Raw genomic sequence first — 27,337 nt, 5'->3', positions numbered from 1 at the left:
CACAAAGGATATTACAAATTTGATGTGGCACAAACAGAACTTAACCTTTTTTTTCCCTCAATATATTCCTCTCTCAGCCTTCCCTGTTTCAGTAAAGAGTATAACTAATCATCAAATTGCCTAAGCTGAAAATCAAAGAGACTCCTTTGATTTCTTCCTGTCCTCAGCCCCACACCTAGTAGGTCTCACAGATTCTACCTCTAAAATATACTCAGATCTTTCCATTTCTTGCCATCCTGACTTCTAGTGCACAAGTCCATGCCACTCTTATGCACTCTACTGCACCAGCACCCTAGCTGCTCATGTTCCATTTTCCACGCAAGCAACCAGAGTGATTTCTTCCCCTAAAAACATAAATTGAGTTAGTCACTCAAATGCTAAAATTCTTCACTGTTTTATCAACATTCTTGGGAAAAATCCAAAATCCATAAAATAGAAGCAATAAGTAGAAATTCCCTTATCTTCGAACAGTCTATAAACCTAATTGTTTTTGCACACTATTCTTTTTGTCCTTGTAACAAAAAAAAAGTCACTCCTCTTTGCAAATCCCAATTCCTCCAAGGAGCTCAGGACCCCATCTTTTCTCCAAGGTTCTACAAGAAACTGTGCATGATTAACTTTCTCTTTCACCTAATCTCATTTTTCTCTACACTTTACAGCCTCTTTTAAATTTCGGAAAAATGCCAAGAACTTTCCACCTCAGGACTTTCACATATATTATACTCTACTTGAAATATTCCTCAGAATAACTTATGAAATAGAAACTATTATTAGCATACAAAAAGAATATGAAGAGCCAAAAGATTATGAGGAGCACTGGGTATTATACACAACTGATAAATCTTTGAAATTAAGTATGTACTTACATCTGAAATTAACTATGTACTTTATGTTGGCTAATTGAACTAAAAGAAAAATAAAACAAAAAGAAAGAAAAAGAAAGATTATGAGGTTTGTCCAAGGCTCATTGCTAGTAAAGCACGAAGCTGGTATTTAAACCCAGCAGTCTGATTCTGGAACACATGCTCTTAACCACCATACTTTACCAATACTTCAAGAAGATGGAAACAAATTCCACTTAGCTTAGAGCACAGGTTGCCAAACTTCAGGCTGCATCAGAATAATCTAAAGGCCTCATTAAAACAGATTACTCTGCCCCATTCTCAGAGTTTTTGATTCAATAAACCTAGAGTGATGCCTGAAAATCTGCATTTCTAACAAGTTCCTGGCTAAGGATGTGGAGATGCTGGCTAAGACTTATATAGTACAACTATATCTTATGTGAAAAGACAGTAAGCCTTGATCTGCTATTTGGTAAACAACATTCAGGTCATTCCTTTTATTTTGCTACCTTCCAAAAATAGCCGCTAGTCTACATCCCTTTACAGGCATTGTGTTACATACACTGTGGTAATTGTGCTTTTCCATTCTATTTGCCTTAGCCAGGATTTTACAATCCCCCCAATCAGAGGTTGATTTTACTTCTATTTACCCAAACAACATTTTTGCTTTTGTGCCCTCTTATAATAATAGGTCAGAGAAAAGTTAGGGTGGAAAATCAAGTGTTCCACTCATTAGAGGATAGTTCTCTGTTTTAAAATTTCTAGTAAAACTAGGTTAATAAGTAAGGATATAGGATTATGAAATTGGAGTTGTCTTTAGACAAATAACTTGATCTCTGGTCTCCGTTCTCTGCCTATAAACCTAACGGGATGAATATTATAGAACATAATATAATTCTATTAAAAAAGACAGAAATTCTAAAATGACCCAAAGAGAAAGTTGCAAAAGCAGAGTTTTGTTTTTGTTTTTGTTTTGTTTTTTAGGGCTAATAAGCTTAGAGTAATATATATTACTCTCTATATTATATCTAATATAGAATACTATATAGGATACATGATTATTCTAAGAAAATAACAAATATATTAAAATGCATTCATCTTGGTTCTGATTGTATTAACATGAAAAACAGAAATGGAAAATGAATACTTTTCAAAATTATTTAAATGTATATATGAATTGGTCACTGAAATAGAAAATGTTTAAGAATTTAGAAAACTATTAGCTACAAGCCTCTAGCCTCGCCCCTCCTATTGCTAATTATAGTTACATTAATATTAAGGTGATGATACTAATAGCTACGGCTCATCTAATACTTTGCACTGGATTTTATGCAAAAGATACCACATACTTTCTTTCTAAACCACACAACCCTATGAAATAAGTGCATTATCTCTATTTCACAGAAAAGAAAACTGAGTTTTATGGTGGTCTTTCACAAATAAAATTTCTTTAATGGCTCCTTGTTCATCGAACAAGACAAACTGTTGCATGGCCTACAAACGAGTCATGCTTTGGCCCATGCCTAACATTTAAACTCCATTTCTTTCTCCCTTAGCTCTCAAATTTTATGCTCTAGAAATACTTGGAGTTCTCTGAAATACCTACATACTTTCAGATTTCTGGGCCTTGACATCTGCTTTTTTTCTCTCTCATAAACATCCTTTTTCACATGGCCACTTGGTAAACTATCACATTCCTTTTAAGTCAATGCTAGAACAAGAATTCTTTTGTGAAGACGTCTCCAATCTCTCACCCACCAGCTCTGGAAATTTTGATATGCTTTCCCTAGGTCAACTATATATACAGTAAGACCTTGCAATAACATATTCCACAATAATGTGAAACTAGATGTAACAGGATTGCCACTTTGTTCCCATCTTTTGCCTAGCACCTGCTGGCAAATAGACGAGTTCGAAATATCTCCTGGGAGGAAGATGTGGTGGATGGCAAGGCTCCAGAGCCCATTTTGAGAAACAGTGTAGTTCTCCCAATCCTCTGCCATGAGCTGGGAAAACCAATAACGAGATACCTGGACTCTGCCACTATACTGAAAGTCTCAGTCAGCCACAGAATTCAGTCACTTTCATTCTTGGTATTTTCACTAAACAACTGTGGCCAGGTGATGCTGAATTGCAACCAGATTCTGGGCATTTGGCCTCATGTAGCAAGACTGCTGGTTGTCACAGGTTTACCTAGGTCATTAAATGAACCTAACAATGTGGCAACATTACACTAGACATCACGAATTTTTGGATGCAACTCATAGTGTTTTCTCAGGGTTTTATTATATCATCATTATAGAAATTCTATTACAGTTGTGTGCTCTCTTCCCCTGGAACTTGGCTAGTTCATTTTGTCACTGTACTGCAGCAGCTTAGCATCTGAGACTGGGTACTAATAGCTCTAAAGAAATAGTTTACTGAATAAATGACTTCAGTAAACTCATTATAAGAATGAGTGTTCCTAGTAACGTAGGGATAATTAAATAATGTTTGAGCTGCATCTAGTAAGTTTCATAAGTAATTTTGGTACTCAATAAATATTTGCTGATGGCCTTCTAGGGTTGATGCATTACATTTAGGTTATATCTTCAATAATGCGCAGACATTTAAAGCATATTGTGAGATGTCAACAAATATTTTTATTGATCTGTTATAAAATCTAGAAGTCTCAGGTCTGCCTCTATATTAAAAAAAAAATCCTCGTCCAGAATATATACTTTGCTATTTGGTTGACTCTTAAAGTAGGGATGTTAAGGCATAATTTAAGGAAGAAGTTATATTTGAATCCAATGTGGAATGACATTCAGGAATTGCTAAATCAGGCCACATTTTAGCCCATCTAGTCCAAGATTCTGTAGACAGTAAATATCTTTTTCTCTTATAAATTGAAGACATTAAGCCATCTAAAACAGGTAAAACTGTATTTTTAAAATTTAGTCTAGCATATCAAAGAAATAAAAATTTTAATGAAATATAGCACAGCTGACTAAACAGTACCTCTCATTCTGTTATGTAAGAAATTATTTTAATATATTAATTTCTCAAAGATTAGAAGATAAAATGATTTATTACATGAATATCTAAAATGTAGCCTTTTAAAAAAAGATTTATTTATTTTAGAGTGAGAGTGAGAGAGAGTGAAAGTGAACACGAGAAGGGAGAGAGGGAGAGAGAGAAAATCTTAAGCAGACTCCCCACTGAGTGCAGACCCTGCTGCAGAGCTCCATCCTATGATCCCAAGATCATCACCTGAGCCGAAATCAAGTCAGACACTCAACTGACAGAGCTACCAGGCACCCCTAAAATGCAGTCTTCTGATAACATTTTGAAAAGCCATTACTCTTAGAAACTCCTTTGGAAATTGATACTCAAATCTCCAACTGATCAGCACAGAGGAACTTCTAAATACACTCAACAAAATGGGACAAACCCATATTCTTGCCCATGCTAGCACTATGACCCTGCTGATCAGATAAACTGGGGCAAACACAATTTAGTGCTAGATCATTCCCACTCCTAAAACTGGTACATCTGGGAATCTCCTCAGGTATGACCAATAAGCTATCATTTTATTAGACTCAGAATGAACCTCCCTGTTTCACCTGTTGTAAATAGAGTGGCTAAATAGGTTTTAAATTTATAAGAGAAAAATATTTATTTGTCACTTATAAAATCTTGGGCTGGATGGGTTAAGACATGATCTCACATAACGATTGCCTGAGTGTTACTCCAGACTAGATTCAAATTCCCTCCCCCTTTTCCCAAGACACCAACCAGTGAGAGAAAGGACTGCATGTAAGACCCCATGGACAGGGTCAATATCAGTTGGTACAGTTAAGTTACCAACCCAGTCTTTGTTCCTAGCAATTTTAAGTTAGTAGTGCATGACTTTCTAAGTGTTGGTGTCTCACATATAAATTTTGTTGTAGTTAATATTTATTTCTCATTGTGTTTATTTGCCAATAATTATGCGTATTTATTATATGTCACTTTTATAAATGCTTTGCTGGTTTTAATTTATTCAATCGGGGATCCCTGGGTGGCGCAGCGGTTTGGCGCCTGCCTTTGGCCCGGGGCGCGATCCTGGAGACCTGGGATCGAATCCCACGTTGGGCTCCCGGTGCATGGAGCCTGCTTCTCCCTCTGCCTATGTCTCTGCCTCTCTCTCTCTCTCTCTCTGTGACTAACATAATTAAAAAAAAATTTATTCAATCGTCAAACAATCCACTGAGGAAACTAATATTATCATCACAATTTTATAGATAAGAAAACTGGGCACATAGAGGTTAAATAACTTGTCCAAGGTCTCTCTCTCTCTCTCTCTCTCTCTCTCACACACACACACACACACACACACACACACGATGATACGTGGGAGAGCCAGGATTCAAATCCAACTGTCTGGTTCCAGAGCCTGCACTCTTAAACATAATGCTATATTCTACACACATTATTCTTCATTTATTTACTCATCCATCCATTCTTCCTAACATTTAGTGAGCACTTACTATACATATCAGCTTCGGGCTGAACATTGGCATTAGGCATAGACAAGTAAGATACTCAGAAGATGTTTGTTGAATTTAATGGTTTTACTTCAACTTTATTCTACTTTAGTGAATCCTTAGGTTATTTTTTTAAAGATAATTTATTAGAGAGAGAGAGTGTGTGGTGGGAAGGGACAGAGGGAAAGAATCTCAAATGGGCTTCCCACTGAGCGCAGAACCCAGCGCAGTGCTCAATCTCAGGATCTTGAGATCATGACCTGAGCCAAAATCAAGAGTTGGAGGCTTAATAATCTTGGACTTTTTCCTTACTTGTCCTTTTTTGCTACCTCTGTAGTCCAGTACCTCATTAAAACCAAACTAAAATAACTTCGTTTTCAGATTAAATTGGAATAGTTAGCAACACTCAGAGGAAATATCAAATGCTGGATGATGGTGGAATTGGGAATGCAAATTTGTGTCTCAGAACTTAACTGGTATCACCCAAGACTCTTCTCTTTACACAAGGCAAATACAGAATCACTGGTTTAATATGTGTAACTATCCAATGATAGTTTTAAGTAAAAACCACTGCTTCACTTGATTATACATTGTATGTTATAAAATGAATCAAAATAGTGAATAAGAATTGCCTTTAAAAAAAAAAAAAAAAAGAATTGCCTTTAATTTTTTAAGCTAATAAGTTATTTATTTAATCTAAAGCAACTCATAGTTCTCAATGAGAAGAATTTCTATTTTGGGGTGATGGATATAGAAATGACTAACACATAGTTTTTACTCTCATGACAACTGCAGTCCAGAAACACCTCAAAATTATCCCAGGACAAAGAAAACACAGATGAAAAGGTTACTAGATACTTCTTCAAGAAACTGTCAATAATTTTTAAGGAATTAACTGTCTCATTCGAATAATAAAATAAATATACTTTATATTGTTGGGTAAAGAGCAAAAACCATTAAGCATTCATTTTTTAAAGTTATAAATTATGATTGAATTCATATTCTTTGTAGTTTAGATTAAACGTTAAAAGTTTACATTGTTACTTAAATGTTAAAATGGTGATCTAAACCTGAATTGTGTAGATACAAGAGATCTGAAGACCATTTGCCTCTCTTTATGAGTGAAAAAACTGAAGAATGACAATACTTGCCCCAGGTCTCACAAAGTGTTAATAGCTGAATGGAATTAGAATATACCCAACCAAGTGCCAGTTCCACTGTAACAATATGCTAAGAAAATCACTGGACATTAACTCTGCTTATCAAATTGTACTCTACATTTGTCTAAAAATACAAGAGCTTTATTACGCTTTAAGTAAAAATAGAGCTCTGAAATAATCTTTTATTATACACGACAGACTAAATCTCAATAAAAAATTCTGCCCATCCATGCATTTGCTTTCACTGTTCAAGCAACAGATAAGGTTGTGTCACTTTTGTGGGCTCGAGGACACTGATTTTTCAGTCACCATGGGTTTTATTTTGAGCAAGATCGCAGCATTATGACAGGCAAGAACGGTTACATTGTCCATTTCAGCTCCAACCTGGGAGCATTGATTCACAGGCACCAGTCAGGTGGAAAATGACTGACAGAGAAGTATGCTTTATTTCTATTGCAAATTTTGTTTCAGAGAGAATATTGAGAAATCAAATTTAGAATTAAACAAAATTGAATAACATAATCTTTTTAACTTAAAAATAATTATTTGTAATTAACATTTAGACAATTTTATTCTAATGAAGAAGTTAACACTGTGACATTTTAAACTTATTTGAAAGTTTTACTCCCCAAAGTTATGAGCAAAGTGGATTTTGACAACTATTTTCCTTTAACTGACATATATATATATATACATATATATATATCAGCATTTCTAAAGTACTATAATCACATGTGAAGTTCTGCTCCATATAATAATTAAAAAGAATATACATTATGAACACTGTGAAATTTTAAAAATTTATAATTATCAACCAGAAATAGAGTAAATCTTTTTATTAAGTTTATCTCCATGAATTCTCATAAATGCATTTAAGGTCTTCCTTTATAGTAATGAGCATTTCACACTACATAAGGAATTCTAAAATTTTTGTATTTTTTAATCTATTGTAATAAATAGGTAAAATGGGGTTAAAAAAAGAAACTCCTTTATCATTGAGATGACTTTCTTAGTTAAGGAAGTATTTTTACTTCCTTCTAGCAATTCATTTCCTGTGCTGAAATTTTCAGTAGTTGGTGCCAATGGAAGTTCATAGCATATTCTGTCCAGAACTGCTGTCCATTTGTATTTATTGTGTTCTTAATATGATTCTAAACAATATTTGCAATTATATCATAAATGTCCTGGTAAGAAATCAGTTTAGTGGTTTAAGAATTTCCTTAAGTTATACACTTAAATATATAAATGTATACAGGTATTGGAGAGCCTGGGGGCAATCAGAAATTTGATCAGGTTATTTGATAATCTCAAAATTCAGTACAAGAGAGAAAAAAGAATTTCCCAAAGACTTCTCTTAAGATAGTGGGTTTTGTTATTTAAAGTGGAAGACAGTACTCCACATAACCTAATCAGTAGAAAATGTAAAGATTATTTTGCTCATAATTACATTCTCTAGAAATTGTCAGATAAATTTTCTTTTAAATGTATATATAGCTACACAATTTTAAAATTCCATTACTCTAAAAATGTAAGCCTATTTGAATACAAGATATCCATGAAATACAGAATGCATATCGATATACACACTGAAAGCTTATATATATAATTTTTAAATATTACTACAGAATACTGTAGTAATATTGAATTTAAATATTGATATTTACGATGTGATGAATCTTGCACAAAGCTGAGTTACACTGTATAAATAAATTTCTGAGTTACTAGATCAGAAAAAAGAAAGCAAAACTGTAAGCAGATTTCTGAAGCATAGTTATTGATATTACTCACTGTATACAGAACTATTCCAAATTCTAGAGTGATGTAAGAAAAGCTCTTTATCACTTAAAAAATAAATCTAAGGATATTATGATTGCAGTTTATACATAATTTAGACCAAGAGACAAAGGAGAATGTTTTTAAAGAAATCTTATTTACCCTTACAAATAATAATTATAGTAATTATAATCTAATAGTGCCATGTTTATTTGATTTCAGATACATATTTGATCAGAGTTAAAAACAAAATGAAAACCATCCCCTTCCATGGAAAATTAAATAATTTCCAAAATTCCAAAACTCCTAGCTGAAAATATAAAATTCAACCCTAAACCACTATACATCCTGTAAACCATAAACCAATCAAGAGTTTTGCATTTTAAACAGCTGCTTTTATTAAAACCATTTTAAGAACGAATTTAACTGTTTTCTATTTTCTAGCAATCTCAATAATGCTTAATTTAATTTCCCCTTAATTTAGGTAATCATATTATAAAACACAGAAGACAAAGCTTTCCACATTGGCAACATCATTTACTTATACTTATTCAGCATTTCTAATAATCAGCTCCACTCCTGGATACTTAAATCCATCACAGCACTTCTTTCTATCTGTTAAGGACTTTATAGTATTCTATACAACAATTCCATGTAACATCCCATTATTATGTTTGTTTCTACTCTCTATCTATTGATTAGTCAATTTATCTTTTTAAATCTATCTCCCTGCCTATCTAGATAATCATTAACAAGAATATTTTAGAAATGTAATATTCTGATTAATCTGTTTGTACCTAAATTACTAAAGAATGTTCTAAAACATGAGCAGTTTTCTCACTTAGAATGATATGAAGTATATGACTTCTCCTCCCCCATCCCTTTTTCTTAAGTCATTCGGAACTTTCAATAACTCTGGGTCATTATTCTGAAGAATACTATTTTGGATGCAAACCAGTTACCACTCCTCCTTGTGAATCTGTCACACTGATATACTTTCTTTAGCCAAGAGAGGTGTTTACAAAGTTAATCTAAGGATTAGGGGGTTGGGTCCGGGTCTGGTAATATTGCCTGCATTCCTGTATGGCAAGGACTAGCTGGAGCTGACAGCACTTGCCCCATTTAAAAGGAGCATGTACTCTCCAGTGGGACATTGATCCCATACTACCGAGTCCTCAGATTTGATTTTAATCACTTATATTACCTGCTTGGCCTCTTTAAAACTTTGAATTTGAGATCCCCAGACTAGATTTAGAACACTGTTACAGTAGGAGTCATAGAAATTAAACTTAATGAGTCTAGAGAAGATTTTGTCAAAGTTGCCTTTAAAAGATTCTCAGTGATCTTGGTGGTAAGGAGTTTCTGTGGTCACTTTCCTATTTCTGGGAAACATGGAAGTAAAATATAGTTAATAATAATTCTAATTAATTTCTAGATGGTCAATACTAGATACACTGAGCAATTGTTTCTATACTATCAGAAGGAACAATCAAAGATGTTGTTCTAATAAAATTAAAAATCCAAGCCTCCTTCTCACTGAACCATCTAAAAGATCATTAGGGCATTTTTCTGCATGTGATTTTCATTACAAATATACAAATACTGAAACCAGAAATATTTAATGACTCAGTAGAGATATCAAGGGTGATATTGTCAATCTAGCACTGAAGAAACTTAACCCTTGATTAATGAAAAAAACACCTTCTTTTTTTTTTTTTTTTTTAGAAAAAAACACCTTCTTGAATAGACAACTCTTTCTTAAGTAAAAAAGAAATGAAGGCAGCTGTTATTCCTATACAATTTAAACACCATTATTAACATTATATTTTAAGATTTATAACAAATTGAATGCAAATTTAAATAACTTTATAGTCTTAGCTTCAGAGCACTAGTATTACCTTTTGTCATGCAGGATTAATTATTATAAACTATTATGTAGTAATATTCTGAGGCAACGCATCTAGTTATTTTCAATTCAAAAAGAAATACTGACTCACAGGTGTTCTCATAGTTATTAGAGTTTTAAAATTTGCAATCCTTCAATGCAAGTTTAAAAAGCTATTGAGGCTTAAATATTTTCTTATAATTTATGTAACTGAGAATTTTAAATGGTACAAAAGAAAAAATGGACAATAAAAGCACTGTAAGAATATTGAGTTTTTAGTGTATCATTCTCCATAGCGACTCTGCTGATGATTAGAGCATGGATGTCTAATTCATCAATTCAGAAAAACAGAACTGTTAAATTTTTCAAAACAAATGATATGGTCCTAGAATCTTAACTGTGGCTAACAGAAAATATAAGTATTAACATTTATGAGCAAATTTCTAAGGGGTTTAAATACTACTAATGACTAGATTTTATGCAAAAGGTTAATAAAAATGCTTTATAGCACAACTTACCTATTTTTTAAAGAATATATATTAATTCATTACCTTTCTATTCTCTTCTTTATCTTTTATTTTCCCTTTCTGTGTTTTTTCCTATATCATTGTTACAAACATAATGTTTTAAAATTGTGCTAAAGAGGTAAAATTCACTATTTTGCAGTTGCATCCTTTCAATACAAGATGCATGCTGTGTTGATTTACTATCAAATTGTGTAATAACTTCAAAAGGGTAAAGCAATTTGTACATAGCAAGTGAAATGCAAATATTAATGTAGTAGAGATTGGTGCAACATGACAAATCTTTAATTTGGATAAATACTATTTTTAAAAAAGATTCTGTTTATTTATTCATGAGAGACACAGAGAGGCAGAGACACAGGCAGAGGGAAAAGCAGTCTCCCTGCAGGAAGCCTGATGTGGGACTCGATCCTGGGACTCCAGGATCACGCCCCGAACCAAAGGTAGATGCTCAACTGCTGAGCCACCCAGGTGTCCCTGGATAATACTATTTAAAGACAGAATTCTTCTTAAGTATGTATTGTTTTTGTCTTAAAGGCAAATAATAATTATGTAATTAATGAAAATAAATTAATTAAATTAATAAAACAATTTAACAATATATTTTATACCCTATCCCCTGCCCTGTGGGTCTAATATAACTTGGTTAATTTTGAGATGATAGAACTTTCCCTTCCAATTCAGTTTTCATGTTCTTAAACTTGTGAAATATATCACAAATCCAAAGGAGTGTGTGAGATATATGTTCAATTACAGGGTAAATATAATACCTGTGATTATAAAGGTGAATCCCCTGGCAATTGTTTATGAGCTTGGTTTGGGAACCACTGATACAGGAATCTTACTTTAGTTCAGCGAACTAAAGAATTTCTAAAGTCCCTTCCAGACAAACATTATATGATCTCATTCATTTGGGGAATATAAAAAATAGTGAAAGGGAATAAAGGAGAAAGGAGGAAAAATGAGTGGGAAGTATCAGAAAGGGAGACAGAACATGCGAGACTCCTAACTCTGGGAAATGAACAAGCGGTGGTAGAAAGGGAGGTGGGTGGGAGGTGGGGGTGACTGGGTGACGGGCACTGAGGGGGGTACTTGATGGGATGTGCACTGGGTGTTATTCTATATGTTGGCAAATTGAACACTAATAAAAAATAAATTAAAAAAGAAAAAAAAAGAAAAAAATAAAGTCCCTTCCAATAATGGTCTGTGGCTTTCTGTATATAATAGTTGAACTATAAGAGAGAAGCACTACAACTACTGGTATTTACTCAAAGAATACAACAGTACTTATCCAAAGGGATACATGCACCCTGAGGCATATAGCAGCATTATCATCAACAGCCAAATTATAGAAACAGCCCAAGCATCCATTGACTGATGAATGGATAAAGAAGAAGACACACACACACACACACACACACACACACACACACGGGAATATTATTCAGCCTAAAAAGAATGAAATCTTACCATTTGCAATGGCATGGATGGAGCCAGAGAGTATAATGCTAAGCAAAATAAGTTAGTCAGAGAAAGACAAATACCATAGGATTTCATTCATATGTGGAATTTAAGAAATAAAACAGATGAACATGGGGGGAAAAAGGAGAGGCAAACCATAAAGCTGACTCTAAACTATAGAGAACAAATTAATGGTTACTAGAGGGGAGGTGGCTGTGGGTGGCAGGTGAAAATAGGTAATGGGGATTAAGGAAGGCACTTCTTGTGATGAGCACTGGGTGTTGTATGTAAGTGATGAATCACTAAATCCCACACATGATAATTTTACACTCTATGCTAACTAACTGGAATTTAAAAATTTGGAAGAAAAAAAGGGAAGCACTACATTAAGATTTTATGAATGAATCATTAACTAGAAAAATTATAATCAAGAAGAGGTAATATGGTGATTAAATATTTCATAATAGTTCAAGGATTAGTGGGAAAAGACACTCCATTTAATATAGTTACTTGGTATTTAAAAATCTTTATTATTTTAAAATTATTGTTCTCATTCATTAAGTTCAATTGTTTTAGTGAAAAAACACATTTTAAAAAATTACTGAAAAAGGCATTCATTTATCCATTTATTCTTCAACAAATATTTGTTGGAAGTATTCTAGGCAGTGCCATGCCAGATGAAGACTCTGCTCCCATGAAGCTAAGATTTTAGTATCCTCTAAATATCATTATTCTCTGAGAGAAGTATGCCTAAATCACAGATTCTTTTTATTTTTTATAGTGATAACCACTTGCATAGAGTGAACCTAAATCCTAAGTTTATTTCATTAGAATTCTAAACCAGCATCCTCATCTAAAAATGTAAATAATAAAACCTGCTCCGTCAGGACACCTGCGTGGCTCAGTGGTTTAGCGCCTGCCTTTAGCCCAGGGCGTGATCCTAGAGACCCGGGATCAAGATCCACATCAGGCTCCCTGCATGGAAGCCTGCTTCTCTCTCAGCCTATGTCTCTGCCTCTGTCTCTGTGTCTTTCATGAATAAATAAATAAAATCTTAAAAAAAAACCTGCTACGTCAATTTCTCAAGTTTACTGTTAATACCTCATGATATACACATACACATATGTATATAGGGCTATATATAACATACATATGATGTATGGATATACTATATTATGTATTAATATGTACATATATTTTTTGTATTATATATAAAATTAGTTTTTAACCAGTAAAGAACACTATTGATATATTAACATTATTGATCTTTAAAAGATTTTATTTATTTGTGTGAGAGAGAGAGACAGAGCAAGGGGGAGAAGCAGAGGGAGAGGGACAAGCAGACTTTATGCTGAGCACAGAGCCTCATGCAGAGCTCGATCCCACAACCCTGAGGGACTCTTGATTTTGGCTCAGATCATGTTTGATCTGGATGTTTGATCAACTAAGCTACCTAGGTGCCCCTTACTGTTATTATTATTAACTAAAAGAATGATAATAATAAAGTGATGAAGACTTTGAAAGTATAATAAGATAGTGAAGTATCTATATATTGAATTTAAACATAAGTCTATAAATATCTCCCTTATAATATTTGCTCATTATTATATTGATAGGCCTTGATGAATATTTAATATATCCTTAAACATTAGAGAATTTTGTTTCTCCTATATAACATGTATAATTAATCATTTTAATGAAGAAGGTGTATTCTAATGACAGTAGAAACAGTAAAGTTTAATGATGTGTTAAAATATTAGCTGTGGAAGTCATGGACTACATTAAGTAACAATGTAAAACCAATTCTGGAAGTCTACAAAATTAGAAGAAGGCCTCAAATCCAGAGCAAGATAAACCACTTCTTAAGGGGGACACTGGGAAAGAGCATTCCATTAAGCATGGGCTAGAGTGTGGCATGCACACACATGCACGCACATACATATGTATACACATGTATCTATGACATGTGGAGCTCCAGAGCTATAATCTCTGTTGACCTCAGCAACTAATAGTCCAAACAAATAGAAAAGGATAGAAAAGGTAGTAATGGGTTACCCATCAACTCCACCTTTACCCTGTGACTCAACTGCTTTGTTTGAAGTGATTCCCTAAACAGGAGACAGGGTGAATTAAATTTTAAAATACACATGAAAATCAGCAAAATTATAAATGTTCATGACATTTGTTGAATTATATAAGCTATTTTTACACATCCTTATTATTAGTGTCATTATTTAGAAGATAAATCTCATCTCCTATTCCTTGGATAATATTTTTCTCTGTCAGATTTGTGAATTCCTAGTTTGATTTTACAACTCTTTTTCCTAGCCCCATATGTCTTACTCTTTAGGGACAAGATCAATTCCTATAAGTTTTCTCAGCTCCAAGAATCTCTTCTAGGAAACCCCAAATTTTGTACCATAATTCTGTGCTTAAGCTCTCAAAAACAAAAATATTTATTTCACTGAGAGAATGAAAGCCAAAGTTAGGAATGAAAGATGTTATGATGCATGTTATTGAGTTTGAAGCATGGTTCCCAGAATAAAATGTGCAAGTATTGCATTGAAATAATGTATCATAAAGTTTAGGAAATACTGGTTTAAACACAACTTTATCACAGAACTTCTGAGGATGCTGATATAGACTATGAATCTCAAGGAGAAGGACAGTATGTATACTGATTTCCCACACTTGTTGACCTTAAAACCATTTATTTTCAAGTATTAGTTCATGGGGTTAATTTTCTGGAAATATACTTGGAAAGTGCCAATTTAAAAGATTTGATTTATATTTCTAAGTATTCATACTTCATAATCTTACCTTGCTGACTGATTTTAGCTAAAGACTCCTTCAGATTTACATGGCAGGAAGATTAAAAAACAACAACTAGAAGTCCCAAGTCCAAAATAATATGTAATGTTTATTTATTGTATTTTTTAGATTTCAAAAGCTTTATTTTTGGTTTTCAACAGAGCTAAGAACAACTGCTTAAGAAAAATTTTTAAATCTGTTCTTAAGCTATTAATTCAGACTTTTTAAATGGTTAAAGGCTTATAAGAAATAACAGATTTTCTTCTGAGGATGTTTTTCTGGCTTGTATAATGCTGTAAGAGCCACCTGTCTCTGTTTGCTTCAGTTTGAATTATTTAATATTGGGCAATTTAGATAATTTAATAACTTCTATTTTCCATACATCTGTATTTTAAAGTTAGTAGAGAGCTTTAAATGAAATAATTAAGTGGATTATTACAATGATGTACTAAGGGGAAGTGTTATCAAATCACATATTAGAATTGCTTTTTTTCTATTACTTATACTAATTACTTATTGTAACAATTTATTTTCTTCTAATTACTCTATCTCCTCTCGAGACTTTAAGCTCTTTGAGGGAATAGGTCTTGTCAATCAGTACTTCCCCCATTTTATCAGAAGATCTGGCATATGGAAGATGCTCAAAAATATTTGCTGAATAAATGAAGGCAATTTAAGAAATAAAACCATTTAACTCCAAGACTGTTAAAGGTGAGCCATATCAAACTTGAAACAAACATCCTAAACATTTTTCAAAATCTCTACCATATTACTTTGTGAAATTATTTTATCATGAAATCTTTTTGGTATTTTGGAAATTATTTTCTCTTGCACAAAATGTAAGATGAACTTTTTTTTATTCTGAATTATCTGTCAAAGTATTACAGGAGAGTTCCTATGAAATATGCAGTTAAAGAGGCCAAAAAATGAGAATTTCATAATTTACGTTTCTTTTCCTTTATTTTTCTCTCTTTACCGATCTCTACTACTTAGCAAATGCTTATCATGTGCCAGGAATGCCAGGAATGGTGTTAAAAGCATTAAGGATATAATCTCGTTGAATTTTCATGACAAACCTGTGAAAATATTATATTATATATTATTATCCACAATATATAGATGAAAAGAGTGGTTTTTATTTGCCCATACTTATACTATTAGAAATTGACAGAACCAGGATTCAATCCAGTTCTGTCGGAATCCAGAGCTAAGTTTTAACCATTATGCTATATAATCTCTCATGTATGTTTTTGGAGGACTTATGTGTTATTTATTATAATACTAAAAATAAATTTTGGATGATGATAAATTATACTATGATTACTATGAGTCAAGTTCTTATTCCAGTAATCCACACTTTATGATAAACAGAAATAGTAAAGCAAGTTGGTTACTTTACAGATTGTTCTGAAAATATGCAGTTGTCTTCTCACAATTTCAGTATTAAGTCCTATGTATCATGTATTAAAAATATCTTGATAGGAAGTCTCTTATGCAATATATGCAATATATGCAATATATGCAATATATGCAATATATGCAAATATCTTGATAGGAAGACTTTTATGCAGCTACCTTATTTTTGCCATCCTAATGATAATATAGTATCATAGGCATATAGTATCTCATAATACAAATTCCTGCGAAGTAAAATACACTTAGTTGACATTTGTTTCCAGGAAAACAAATGACCTCTTGGACTATTTAAAACCTTTCATCAAAGAAGACTGAGATGAACATGTTGAGTATTGCACTATGCTGGAAGCGCCATGTTGGAAGCTCTTCACACCTCTAAATTTTCACTGTGTTATTACATCTTACTTATTCATATATTCATACACAAACTTTTACTGAGTGCCTGTTTTGTGTGAAACATTGTAGATATGGGGAGATAAGACAATAAAAAAGATAAAAATGATAGGTAACTTATCTTCAAAAGGCTAATGGTCAACCATAGTTGATTAAATGGATATATAATTAACTATACTCAGAGGAGAAAAATGAGCATCAACAAGAGAAACCATTATTGTTAAAGAATATTAGATAAATTGTGAAGGAAGAGAGAGGATGGTATTTCTTAGATAAAATATCATATTCAAGTTGGATATTGAAGGATGAGTAGGTACTTTACTCAAAAACGGAAAGGAAGAAACCACAATTCAGGCACAAGAATCGACTTCAGCATATACAGAAGAGTATGAAAGTCAAGAGCCAGTAAGGAGAAATATCAGTAAGTATGAAAGACTGAAGAAGTCAAAGTAGCTAAACTATAAAGGTTGGAATTGTGTCATGAAGGTTCTAAAGTCTCAGGTCAGTTGTTTGTGGATTTTTTTTCTTGCATTTTGCTTCCTTAAGATTAGATCCCATTTTTCTACCTGGAGAATCAGAAGTTGAAAATGAAGCCATACTTTATGGTGAACATTATACTGATATACTGTCATATGACCCAATAATATTAATGCATGAAAATTCTTTGACTTCAAAGTTGATCTTACTTTTATTATTTCTATAAAAATCAAACTTCTATATGTTAAATTTGTTCATTCTAATGGATACCTGTAGTTCTTTAGGAGTCATTAGCTTTGAACATTGCATTTATAGTAACAGCTGTAGATGAGTTGTCCTTACTGGCTTGTAAAAACAAATGTTAAATATGATGGAAACTACTGCAGCAGTATTTCTCCCCTATTATTTTGTATGGTGAAAGTCATTCCAATTTAATTATTCCTCTACTTTCATACTGTATGTATTTTACTCTCTAACATGCAGCTAGTGGGGAAATGTTAGAAATAAAAGTAAAAAAAGAGCATAAAACTTAATTTGATCCATTATAGTAGACAAGTCTATAGAAACATTATTTACTTGGAGATTAACCAATGGTGGTAATGCCAGAAGACAAGAATTCAATAAATAATTGAAGGCTAGTAGACATTTTAAGTGTATACAATCCTCAATTGCTATAGTGAAATTGATTCATCAGTAAATCTGTGTAGACATCTCTGAATAGGATTTTCTGGTGGTAATAGGACAGAATAACCAGTCACCAGAGAAATACAAATTAGCAGAATTGCTAATGATGATTACGTTACAAAGTCCATTAAATTTTATAAGTCTCTTAAAATTTATGTAGGCTGTGGGAGTAAATTTTAATTAACACTGATATCCAATTTCATAAAAAAATAGATATTGGTTTTGAAGTATAAATACTATGAGTTAGCTGAGAATACCCTGAAAATGTGGTGATATCAACAGCAGAGCAAAAGCCAGGTGGTTCTATTACAAAGCTAAATTCATTACTCATTCTAAATCCTTTTCATTATGGTCAACAAAACAATCTATATCTTGCTATATCTTGTCTTAACTAAAACCTGGTGCTTCCTTGAACACATTGCTTCCCCTGAAGTCCTCTCTAGTGACAATGTTTCTAACTGCTGGATACTTTTTAAAAATATTTCTCTTATACTTTTACTTAAAAGTCTAATTCTTTTTTGCACCTTATTACTTCTGGGTATGCCAACAGGTACTTCTCCTTTTTTTTTTTTTTTCTCTTTTCCTCTTATCTGGTGACTTCATGGCCATTGAATCATTCACTGAAGTCTTTAGGAGATGGCTTAGTCTTCTTTTCAATTCTCAATTTTACTGTAATCCTATGAGACTTACATATTCATTAGGAAGACCTAACAAATTGCTTCATAACACCAAACCTTACATCTACCTTCACATTTACTCTTTTCATCCAGTTTATTCTACTTGCTCCGATGGCTAGGTCTTAAAATTTGCTAACTAGCGAAATAGCTCTACTACACAATCTAAAGTTTCTATGTCACACTGTGACATTTAAACCTCTTACCCTGCCAGCTCCCTATATTTGCTTTTGTACTACATGATATAGTTGTCCGGTTTTTTGAATTTTCTTCACATTCTCCTAGTCTATCAGTTCCTGTCTGGACTTTTCTTCTTTCTCGTCTAGCATTGATATTTACATAAGCACTCTTAATTTCTTTCCATTGCTATTTTTCTTACAGCCCCTTCCATCAAAATTCCCATCCTCCACAAATGCTACAATCTGACTTCTGTACGTACACTTGGATTGACTCAGTGCTGCTAGAAAGATCACACTACTCTCCCATGCTGGTGTCTCCTGGAATTGTCCCTCAGTTGGATCTACTGAGTTATTCATCAACCCTTTAATTTGTCCTTGGTCAGCTACTTTTCTAATTTTCCTGAGCAATTATTCCAGATTTTTAAATCAAACCTCTAATTCAACTTGGAAACTCTTACATTCTGCCTCTTATTAAGGCCATAAAGTAGTGACAACCAACTTTTCAGCTGCCAGTCTAATTTATTTTTTCATATTTTCGTTTTTTCTGCTTTGAACAATCCATCCACCTATGCTTCTGACTCAAATCCCTACTCCATCTTCAGTTTCTCACTCTAGTAGCTGTGCTTTCTCAGTACTTTATCTTCAAATGCTCCTTCTCTTTGGGCTGTATATATGATCAAATCTCAAAACTTTCACTGTCAGTGATCCAATATAGAGACTATGAAGTCATTAGCACATTCAGATTTACCGCACATGGAAAATAAAATGATGGACAATCAATTAATCCAGTAATTTTTCTAAATTTTTTATGAGACTAGCTTATTTACTTATTCATGAGAATCCTCAATATATAAATAGAGTTCACAGTTTCAGGCCAACAACTATATTTATGGGCAAGGGAGAAATTTGGGGCTATAAAAAAGGAAAAAAGAAAATCATCACCCTTTCTTAAGAATAAGGTCTGTATTTTATTCATCTTAAGCACCCTGGTGATGTTAAAATGTATGCAAGAATTTTTTTTAAAAAGAGAGAGAAATATTTTAGGGAAAGATAGCTCTCAGGGGAAATGGAATAGAAGGAAACATGCTTGACAAACTAGGCCCTAAACAAAATATCAACTGCATTTATTACCATTATACTCATAATATTTACTGAAGAAGCAAAATAGATTATAGATTCATTTTTTTGCAGATATATTTTGAGTATTTAAAAAAATTAGCATTTTTTGAGTATTTTAAAAGATCTAATTCACATGTCATAAAACTCATCTTTTAGGGACGCCTGGGTTGCTCAGTGGCTGAGAGTCTGCCTTCAGCTCAGTGCATGATCCTGAAGTCCCTGAATCGAATCGAGTCCCACATCAGGCTCCCTGCATGGAGCCTGCTTCTCCCTCTGCCAGTGTCTCTGCCTCTGTGTGTGTGTATGTGTCTCATGAATAAATAAATATTTTTTTTTAAAAAACCTCATCTTTTAAAAGTATATTTCATAAATACTGTTATCATACTGAGCTCAGAGTTATGGGTTCTTATTTTTAAAAGATAAGAATTTCCTACTGACCTAATCTCTATAAGAGATAACAGATAAATTTATGGAAGTAGAAATAAGGCTAGAGAGAAATGGACATATTTCAGAAATGATTAAGCATTAGGATCAATAAGACTTAGTGAATGGAGGCAGGGAATTGTGTAAAGAGTGATGTCCAGATTGTCACACTTGGGCAAGCGTAAGAATATGGTGCCACACGCTGAGAAAGACAGTAAAAGAGAAGAAAGTCATTCATTTTGGTTGCTTGCTTGGTGAGGAGTATGATGAATCTAATTTTACAGGGTTTTTTTTTTTTAATTAAGGTTTATTTATTTATTTATTTGAGAGAGAGAGAAAGAGAGAAAACATAAGTGGAGGGAAGTGTGGGACCCAGGAAATTTAACAAAAATCCCCTACCCCTGGACAAGCAGAGCAGGACTGATTCCACTTTGTGCTGTACCCGCCTTGTGCTGACCTGCTTAGGGCACTGCCCCACCCTAGTCAAGACCAGGGCACACCCTAACCGGAAATCCGGCTCAGTGATAGGCCAGTTCAAATGGATACTTCAGGGTAAAATGTAATTCAATCGGCCACCTGCGAGTGGACCAGCCTGACTATGCAACTTTCTGCGTATCCCATTGGCCACTGGCCCCTATAAAGCTGCTAAGCCTCTTAGTCTCGGGGTCCAAGTCCCTGCTCCGCTGTGTCGGGTACACTTGGACCCAAGCTCGAGCTTGCAAATAAACTCTCGTGTGTTTGCATCTGTGTCGGCTCCTTGGTGATTTTTCGGATTCGCGATCTTGGGCACAACAGGAAGGGGCAGAGAGAGGGAGAAGCAGGTTCCCCTCTGAGCAGGGACCCTGAAGTGGGGCTCAGTCCCAGGACCCCAGGATCATGACCTGAGCTGAGGCAGATGCTTAACTGACTGAGCCCCCCGGGGGCCCCTTAATTTTGCACGTTGAGCCTGGTATGTTTCCAAGACAGACAAGAAGGTGGAAAAAACAGGACTGGATAGATTTGGCAGATGATTAAGAAAGAAATCTGGGCTGGAAATACAGATTTGGAAGTCATTCACATATCGATGTTACTTGAAGCCATGGAATTAAAATGCAGTGATAAGATAGAATGTATAAAATAAAAATAAGGGGGCTGAGGATAGGATCCTGGAAAATACCAACATAAAAGGGGCATATAGAAAGCTCACAGAAAAAACAGAGGTGACCAGAGAGATGAACAGAGAATTAAAGGAGTGTACAATCACAAAAGCCCAGAGAAAAAAGCATTTCAAGAAGAGAATGGTAATGGGGTTAAATTCTCGAAGTCTTTACAATAAAATATGAAAGCCATTAAGATTTATTAGCAGCATATATAATTTGAGGCAGTTTTAACAAAAAGTTACAGAACTGAAAACTATAGTAAAAGAGAAGTAGAAAAGCAAAGCCTCAAAAAAAGAGGCAAAAGTGGAAATGTGAATTATTATATGTAATATAATTTTAATATAATGTAGTTCAAGAAATTGAATTAATAGGGTTTGGCTACGAACTCAAACTTCCCTATGGACTAGGTAAGGAGAACATACAATGGGCTACAATGTATTGTTTTATGTGAAACAAATATAGCAATTGTTTGGGAGAAATACTCATAGAATTTTAAAAGAAAGTTTTGCATAGACCATTCTAATATGGATGAGTGGCATAGAAAAAAATATTCTCAATAATGCTGTGACAGCTCATGCTGAGTAATTCTATATGGCTGTTTCTTTGAAGAACTTTCTATGAGTCACATCTGTTTAACGTTGTAGTGAGGGTTTTAGCCATGTCAATTAGAAAAGAAAAGGAAATGAATTGGAAGGAAGAAGTAAACTACTTTATTCACAGATGACATGATCTCTTACATAGAATATCCTAAGGAACTTAACAAAAAAAATCTTTTAGGACTAATAAATGAAACATGTAAGGTTTTAGGATATAAGATCAATATATAAAAATGAACTATATTTCTACATACTAGCAATGAATGGCACTAAAAAGAAATAAAGCAATTCCATTTATAATACCATAAAAATGCTTAGAATAAATTTAACAAAAGAAGCGTAAGATGTGTACACCGAAAACTATAAAACATCACTGAAAGAAAGTTAAGAAAACATGAATAAATGGAACATCTCATGCTCCCAGACTGGAAAACACTATTTTTAAGATGGCAACATTCTCCAAATTTATCTAATTAAACAAATCCCTGTCAAACTCCCAGCTGCTTTATTCCCCCAACCCCGAAACTAACAAGCTGATCATAAAATTCATTAGGAAACAGAAGCAACCCCAAAGAAAAGATAGATGGTATCATAATCACCTGGGGTGTTTGTTTTAAAAATGCAAATTTCTGGGCCCCACCCTAAACTACAGAAGAAAAATTCTAAGAGTGATATTTACATATTTTCAAATAAAATTCCCTTTACACGCACAATCATAAAACAGAGAAGTTACTCAAGCTTGTAAGATTTCAGTAGTACTAACGAGAAGATAGCCTTAATGAGAAAGAAAAAAGCAAAAGAAAATATTGACCATCAGTAATACATCAGTGGAACAGCCCATGTCAATCAGTGTGCCCTATGGGATGACTTCGCACTGAACCATACTTCCAGAAAACCGAAAGACTCAGCTTGATCTATGGAGTATAAATACTGGTCACCTAAATTTTGGAAACATCTGCCAAGTGATGGAAACTTATGTTGAGCTGTTTGTTCTACAAGTGGTTAGTCACAGAACCAATGACCTCTTGAGCTCATGATAATAAGGACAAATCATCAGTATAATATGCTTACTCTCCTGTTGTCTGTGTACTATGGCAAGGAGTGTGACTCCTCCGTTCCTCCAACAGCAAGCAAAAAAGCTCAAAGTGAGCAAGTAGATGTGACAGAGTCAGGATGAGAATCCAGTTATTTTAGATGCCTCATCCACAATCACTTTTATGAGACATACTGCTTCTCCTTTAAAAGTCTGTAATATGGGCATAAATATGCTGGATGTATCAGATTGTATTACACAGCCATGAAAATGTTCAACTTCAATCTGTAACTGATCTACATGTTAAGAAGCAATAAATATTTCATTAACAATTATCCTGTTTGCCATTCTAAAGATTATAAGAACTTTCATCTAGACCATTTAGATGGCTTAAGTCTCTTAAAAACAGTTCTTCATGAATATTTGAACAGGTGCCAACCTTTTTTCCTTTAAAATATTTCCCCTACCTCAAGAACACTCTCTCTAAAAAGAGAAATTATAATTCAGTCATTTACAGACATGCCTGAAAACTAAATATTTATAGAGAACAAATTTCCTGAATTTTTTCTTTTGTCTTAGAGCCCTAGAACAAAACCTGGAGGAATGAATGAATCTAGTTTGATTGTAAAGCTACCAGTATCTTTGGTTTTGACAATATTATGTTTTTCAGTATTTGTTTTTTCTATCTTCCACTGCAGATATACTTAAGATCTCCTCTTTTCTGAGCCAAATTCCTTCCTCAAAAACTCTTGTGAATTTGTTTAGGTATATTGATAACACTTTTTGGATAAAAGCTATCCTTAAGTGTCCACTTACACAAGGCTAAGAAACTGCTTCACTCTCAGGCTTAGGTATTTAAGAAATGCTTAATTTCATTTCTCTCCCCAGTTTTTAGTACAGTGCTTGAGAGATTTTCTAAATAAGTATTGGTTGAATAAACGATTTCTCCTAACCTCCGAATACTTTTTTTTCCTGAGCCAGCTTACCACATATATATATGACATATAATTGGTAAATGTAAATAGATATAAAATTCAGAGCATGCACAAATGTAAAATAGCTAATATAATGTTGGATTTCCTAGAGTTTGCCAAAAAATCATTAATGATATAGAGGTATTCACTCGACTTATATCTATGTATGCAAATATCTACATATGAATATATTATGTATTAACTTTGAAAAATATTATATTCAAATACTTAATGAACCTTTTTTGAATTTACTTTTTCCTACTCATTTTCTACTTGTATATTCAGAAGACTTACTCTAATGTGACTACTAGACCACAACAACATAATTCTGTATCACGCAATGAGATTCAATTACTGTAATGAAAACAGCAACTATAATGGATTTGGTACATTGTAATCACTGTGTTAATTTTAAGTTCTAACACTGCTATAAATATTTAAAGTCTGAAGTCAGAAGATGTTTTTCCTTTATAAAACTAGTAACAGGCATAAAATGTCAATGGTGTGTCATAGAATAAGATTATTTCCAATAATTTTGTATAAGCATGTAAGTTGTTTTTAGTGTTTAAACAATCTATGATTGTGTTTCTCAGCTACCAAAACAAAATATTACTGGGAATACTCAGACATATTTCCTCTCAAGAAAGATTGTTCATTTTATCCTAAGAAATGAAAGCAATTTCAAGATCTTATGTTGTAATAATTAACAGCACCAAAAGTTTCTTACAAATAATTGTAGTTGATACTTCTTCCTATTTTATAGCATCTATGTTCCCTGGATACATCTGCCTAAGCCCCTTCAGTTAAAAGTTTCAGAAGATTATGTAGTTACTTAAACTGAGTACAGTGCCTTGATGACTCAGATTGTTAGGAATATACCATTTTTCCCTTCCCCCTGCAAAATAATGTACTCCTTCCCTAAAGAAGATGATGAAGAAAGTAATAAATTAAGAACTGAGAACTTAAAGTTCTCCAACTCTTTGTCCACCAAGCCAGGTTTAATAGACTTTTGGCTCCAGGCAAACACCAATGGGCTTATGTGTTCTCCTCTATACAGTATACAGAAAGAAAAACAAAGTAGAGACCTGGGTTTTGCTCTGCTTTTGAAAGGAAACTCTATGTCTATACTTTCCAAGGAAACGCTGGAAAGCTTTTCTCTGTGAACTAGTGATGAAATAATTCTATGCCCAACAAGTTAGAAAAATAAATCAGTCTTTATTATTAAACCAGAGTAATTATTGAAAGTTAGGTGAGTAATGAAGGTAGATTTGAAATTACTAGTTTAGACTCAAATCACATAACATGCCAAACTTAGGATTCCTTTTAGATTTAATATCTGTTGTGCAAAAACTTTCATTGATCACAGATATAGTTAAATATGCCAATCGGAGACAAAAAGTGAAGTGTCCTAGACTAAATCACTGAATTGTATACTAAAGGGATAAACATCTGTCCCTCGATTATCTTTCTCATTAGTTATGATTAAGTACAAACTGAGATTGGGCTTTGATATAATAATGCAAAGTTTGGCTTATAATAAGGTGTGTTTATGAAGCCAACGTATGTACTAACACAAAAGCTAATTTTGGATTGACAACTAGAAATCCAAATTCCTCCAAAATGGACATGATGTGCAATTAATTAGAGAAGCCTCATATCCTCAGGCAGAAAGATGAAATCTACTGCATACTTGTCCTGATTTGGCTTTTAGTACAATGCATAAAGAAAGAGTTTCATACTTACTTGGTCTCTGTTTCATGAAAATGAAAACGTAGTTATTTTTATACCTTGCTGCTTATGTTTTTCCCCTTTCTTTCCCATTCAAAGTTCCTTCTCTGGCAGTTTCTCTAGCTGATTGAATTTTAGAGGGACCTTACCCAACATGTCTGCCTTCTAACAAACCCTGGGGCATCCATCCTTTTCAGAGTATCAAAGAGCACTGTTCTTGATTCGCCATCTTCCTCAGTACTCAAAACTGAGCTGGAACCTACCAGAAAACTAAGGTGCAAGGGAGCCAGAGACTGAACAAAGCTTACCTTTTTGCTCACTATTTTACCACTCATTTTAAAAGTTAATCTCCAGTGTCTAATAGTTTTTATGAAGCAAGCTAAATTTTTTCAGTCTCTTCAGAATCTCATTCTAATAATTTTGACTCTATAAATGGAGAAGATGAACAGCAATTAACGCGAAAGGAACTAAGGGAAACTTACATTTGATTCAGCTAGTCATAAAGAAAACCAAATAAGTCAGACCCTCAGAGCTAGTGGATACAAATTAAAGACTATTTTGTAAATCAATCTGTTTGCTCTGTTGATCTGTAATTTGCCAACATATGAATTAGTTGTATTAGAAGCTAAACAGATAAAACACAAGAAAATAAACCAAATGTAAATGGCAAAATAGTTTTTAGGATTAGGAAAAAAGGACTACATTACTAATGGGAAACGTCTACACAAATAAGCAAATTTTACCTGTCATCATCTTGTGAAAATCGTCCTTGCAAATCCTCTTTATTCCACTGTTCTTTTTCTTTCCCTTGCTCAGGTTTATCTTGTGCTTTTTCCTCGTCTCCTGATTCTCTGCTTTTCTCCTTATCACATGTTTCTGTGATCTCTGTCCCTTTCTCATTCTCATTAAGTCTTTCTTCCTTTACCTCTTCCTTTTCATGAACTATCTCTTCATGCTTATCCCCTTCTTGCCCTCCCTCTTCTATTCCCTTTGGCCTTTTGAAAGCAACACAAATCGAAGGCATGCAAATAAACACAAACAAGAAAGACAAAGTCAAGAAAAAAAATGCACATGAAATTAAATAGAAGTGAATGAAAACTACTAAAACATAAATAAAAATTGTCTTTTAAAACTTGAATATTTTTCCCCAGTTTATACCAGAAGAAGCACTTAGTCATAATTGTCTTTAGATCATATTTTCCTGTCACAAAGTTGCATGGAAAAAAGTTGTAGTTTCCATTACAAATTTTTTTTTTTTTCTGATGTAATGAGAGTAAAAAAAAAAAAAAACAGCTTAGGTGCCCATAAAATCTACAGGTCAGGTGATAAGTGAAAATTACACTAACATTTATTACATTTGTAAATTTTCTTGAGAAGCTGAGGACTTTTTCCATGCATTTATAAAAGTTTCAGGAGAATAGGAGAGCATCTTACTAAAAAAGTAATATTCTTATGTATTTTGAATCACTGAAGTGTATTAAGCTAGGAAGAAAAAGCCCTCCAAAATACTATTTTTCGTATTTTTTGGAACATTAACA

General features: G+C 33.4%; 1 protein-coding gene across 49 annotated transcripts in view; it reads right to left on the bottom strand.

Moving 5' to 3' along the window:
• RIMS2 (regulating synaptic membrane exocytosis 2) overlaps window positions 1–27,337 on the bottom strand; it is a 580,692-nt gene that overhangs the window by 108,841 nt on the left and 444,514 nt on the right. For 8 of the 49 annotated variants that reach the window (XM_077846871.1, XM_077846876.1, XM_077846877.1 and 5 more), the window contains one exon: window positions 26,543–26,794. The exons of the other annotated variants lie outside the window; for them this stretch is intronic. In XM_077846871.1, coding sequence (XP_077702997.1) covers window positions 26,543–26,794 — 252 coding nt within the window. The remainder of the gene's footprint in view (window positions 1–26,542; window positions 26,795–27,337) is intronic. 49 annotated transcript variants of the gene reach the window in all.

This window comes from Canis aureus, chromosome 14 (genome assembly GCF_053574225.1).
Source record: "Canis aureus isolate CA01 chromosome 14, VMU_Caureus_v.1.0, whole genome shotgun sequence".
Taxonomy (NCBI): Eukaryota; Metazoa; Chordata; class Mammalia; order Carnivora; family Canidae; genus Canis; species Canis aureus.
This window is presented reverse-complemented; position numbering and strand designations above follow the sequence as displayed.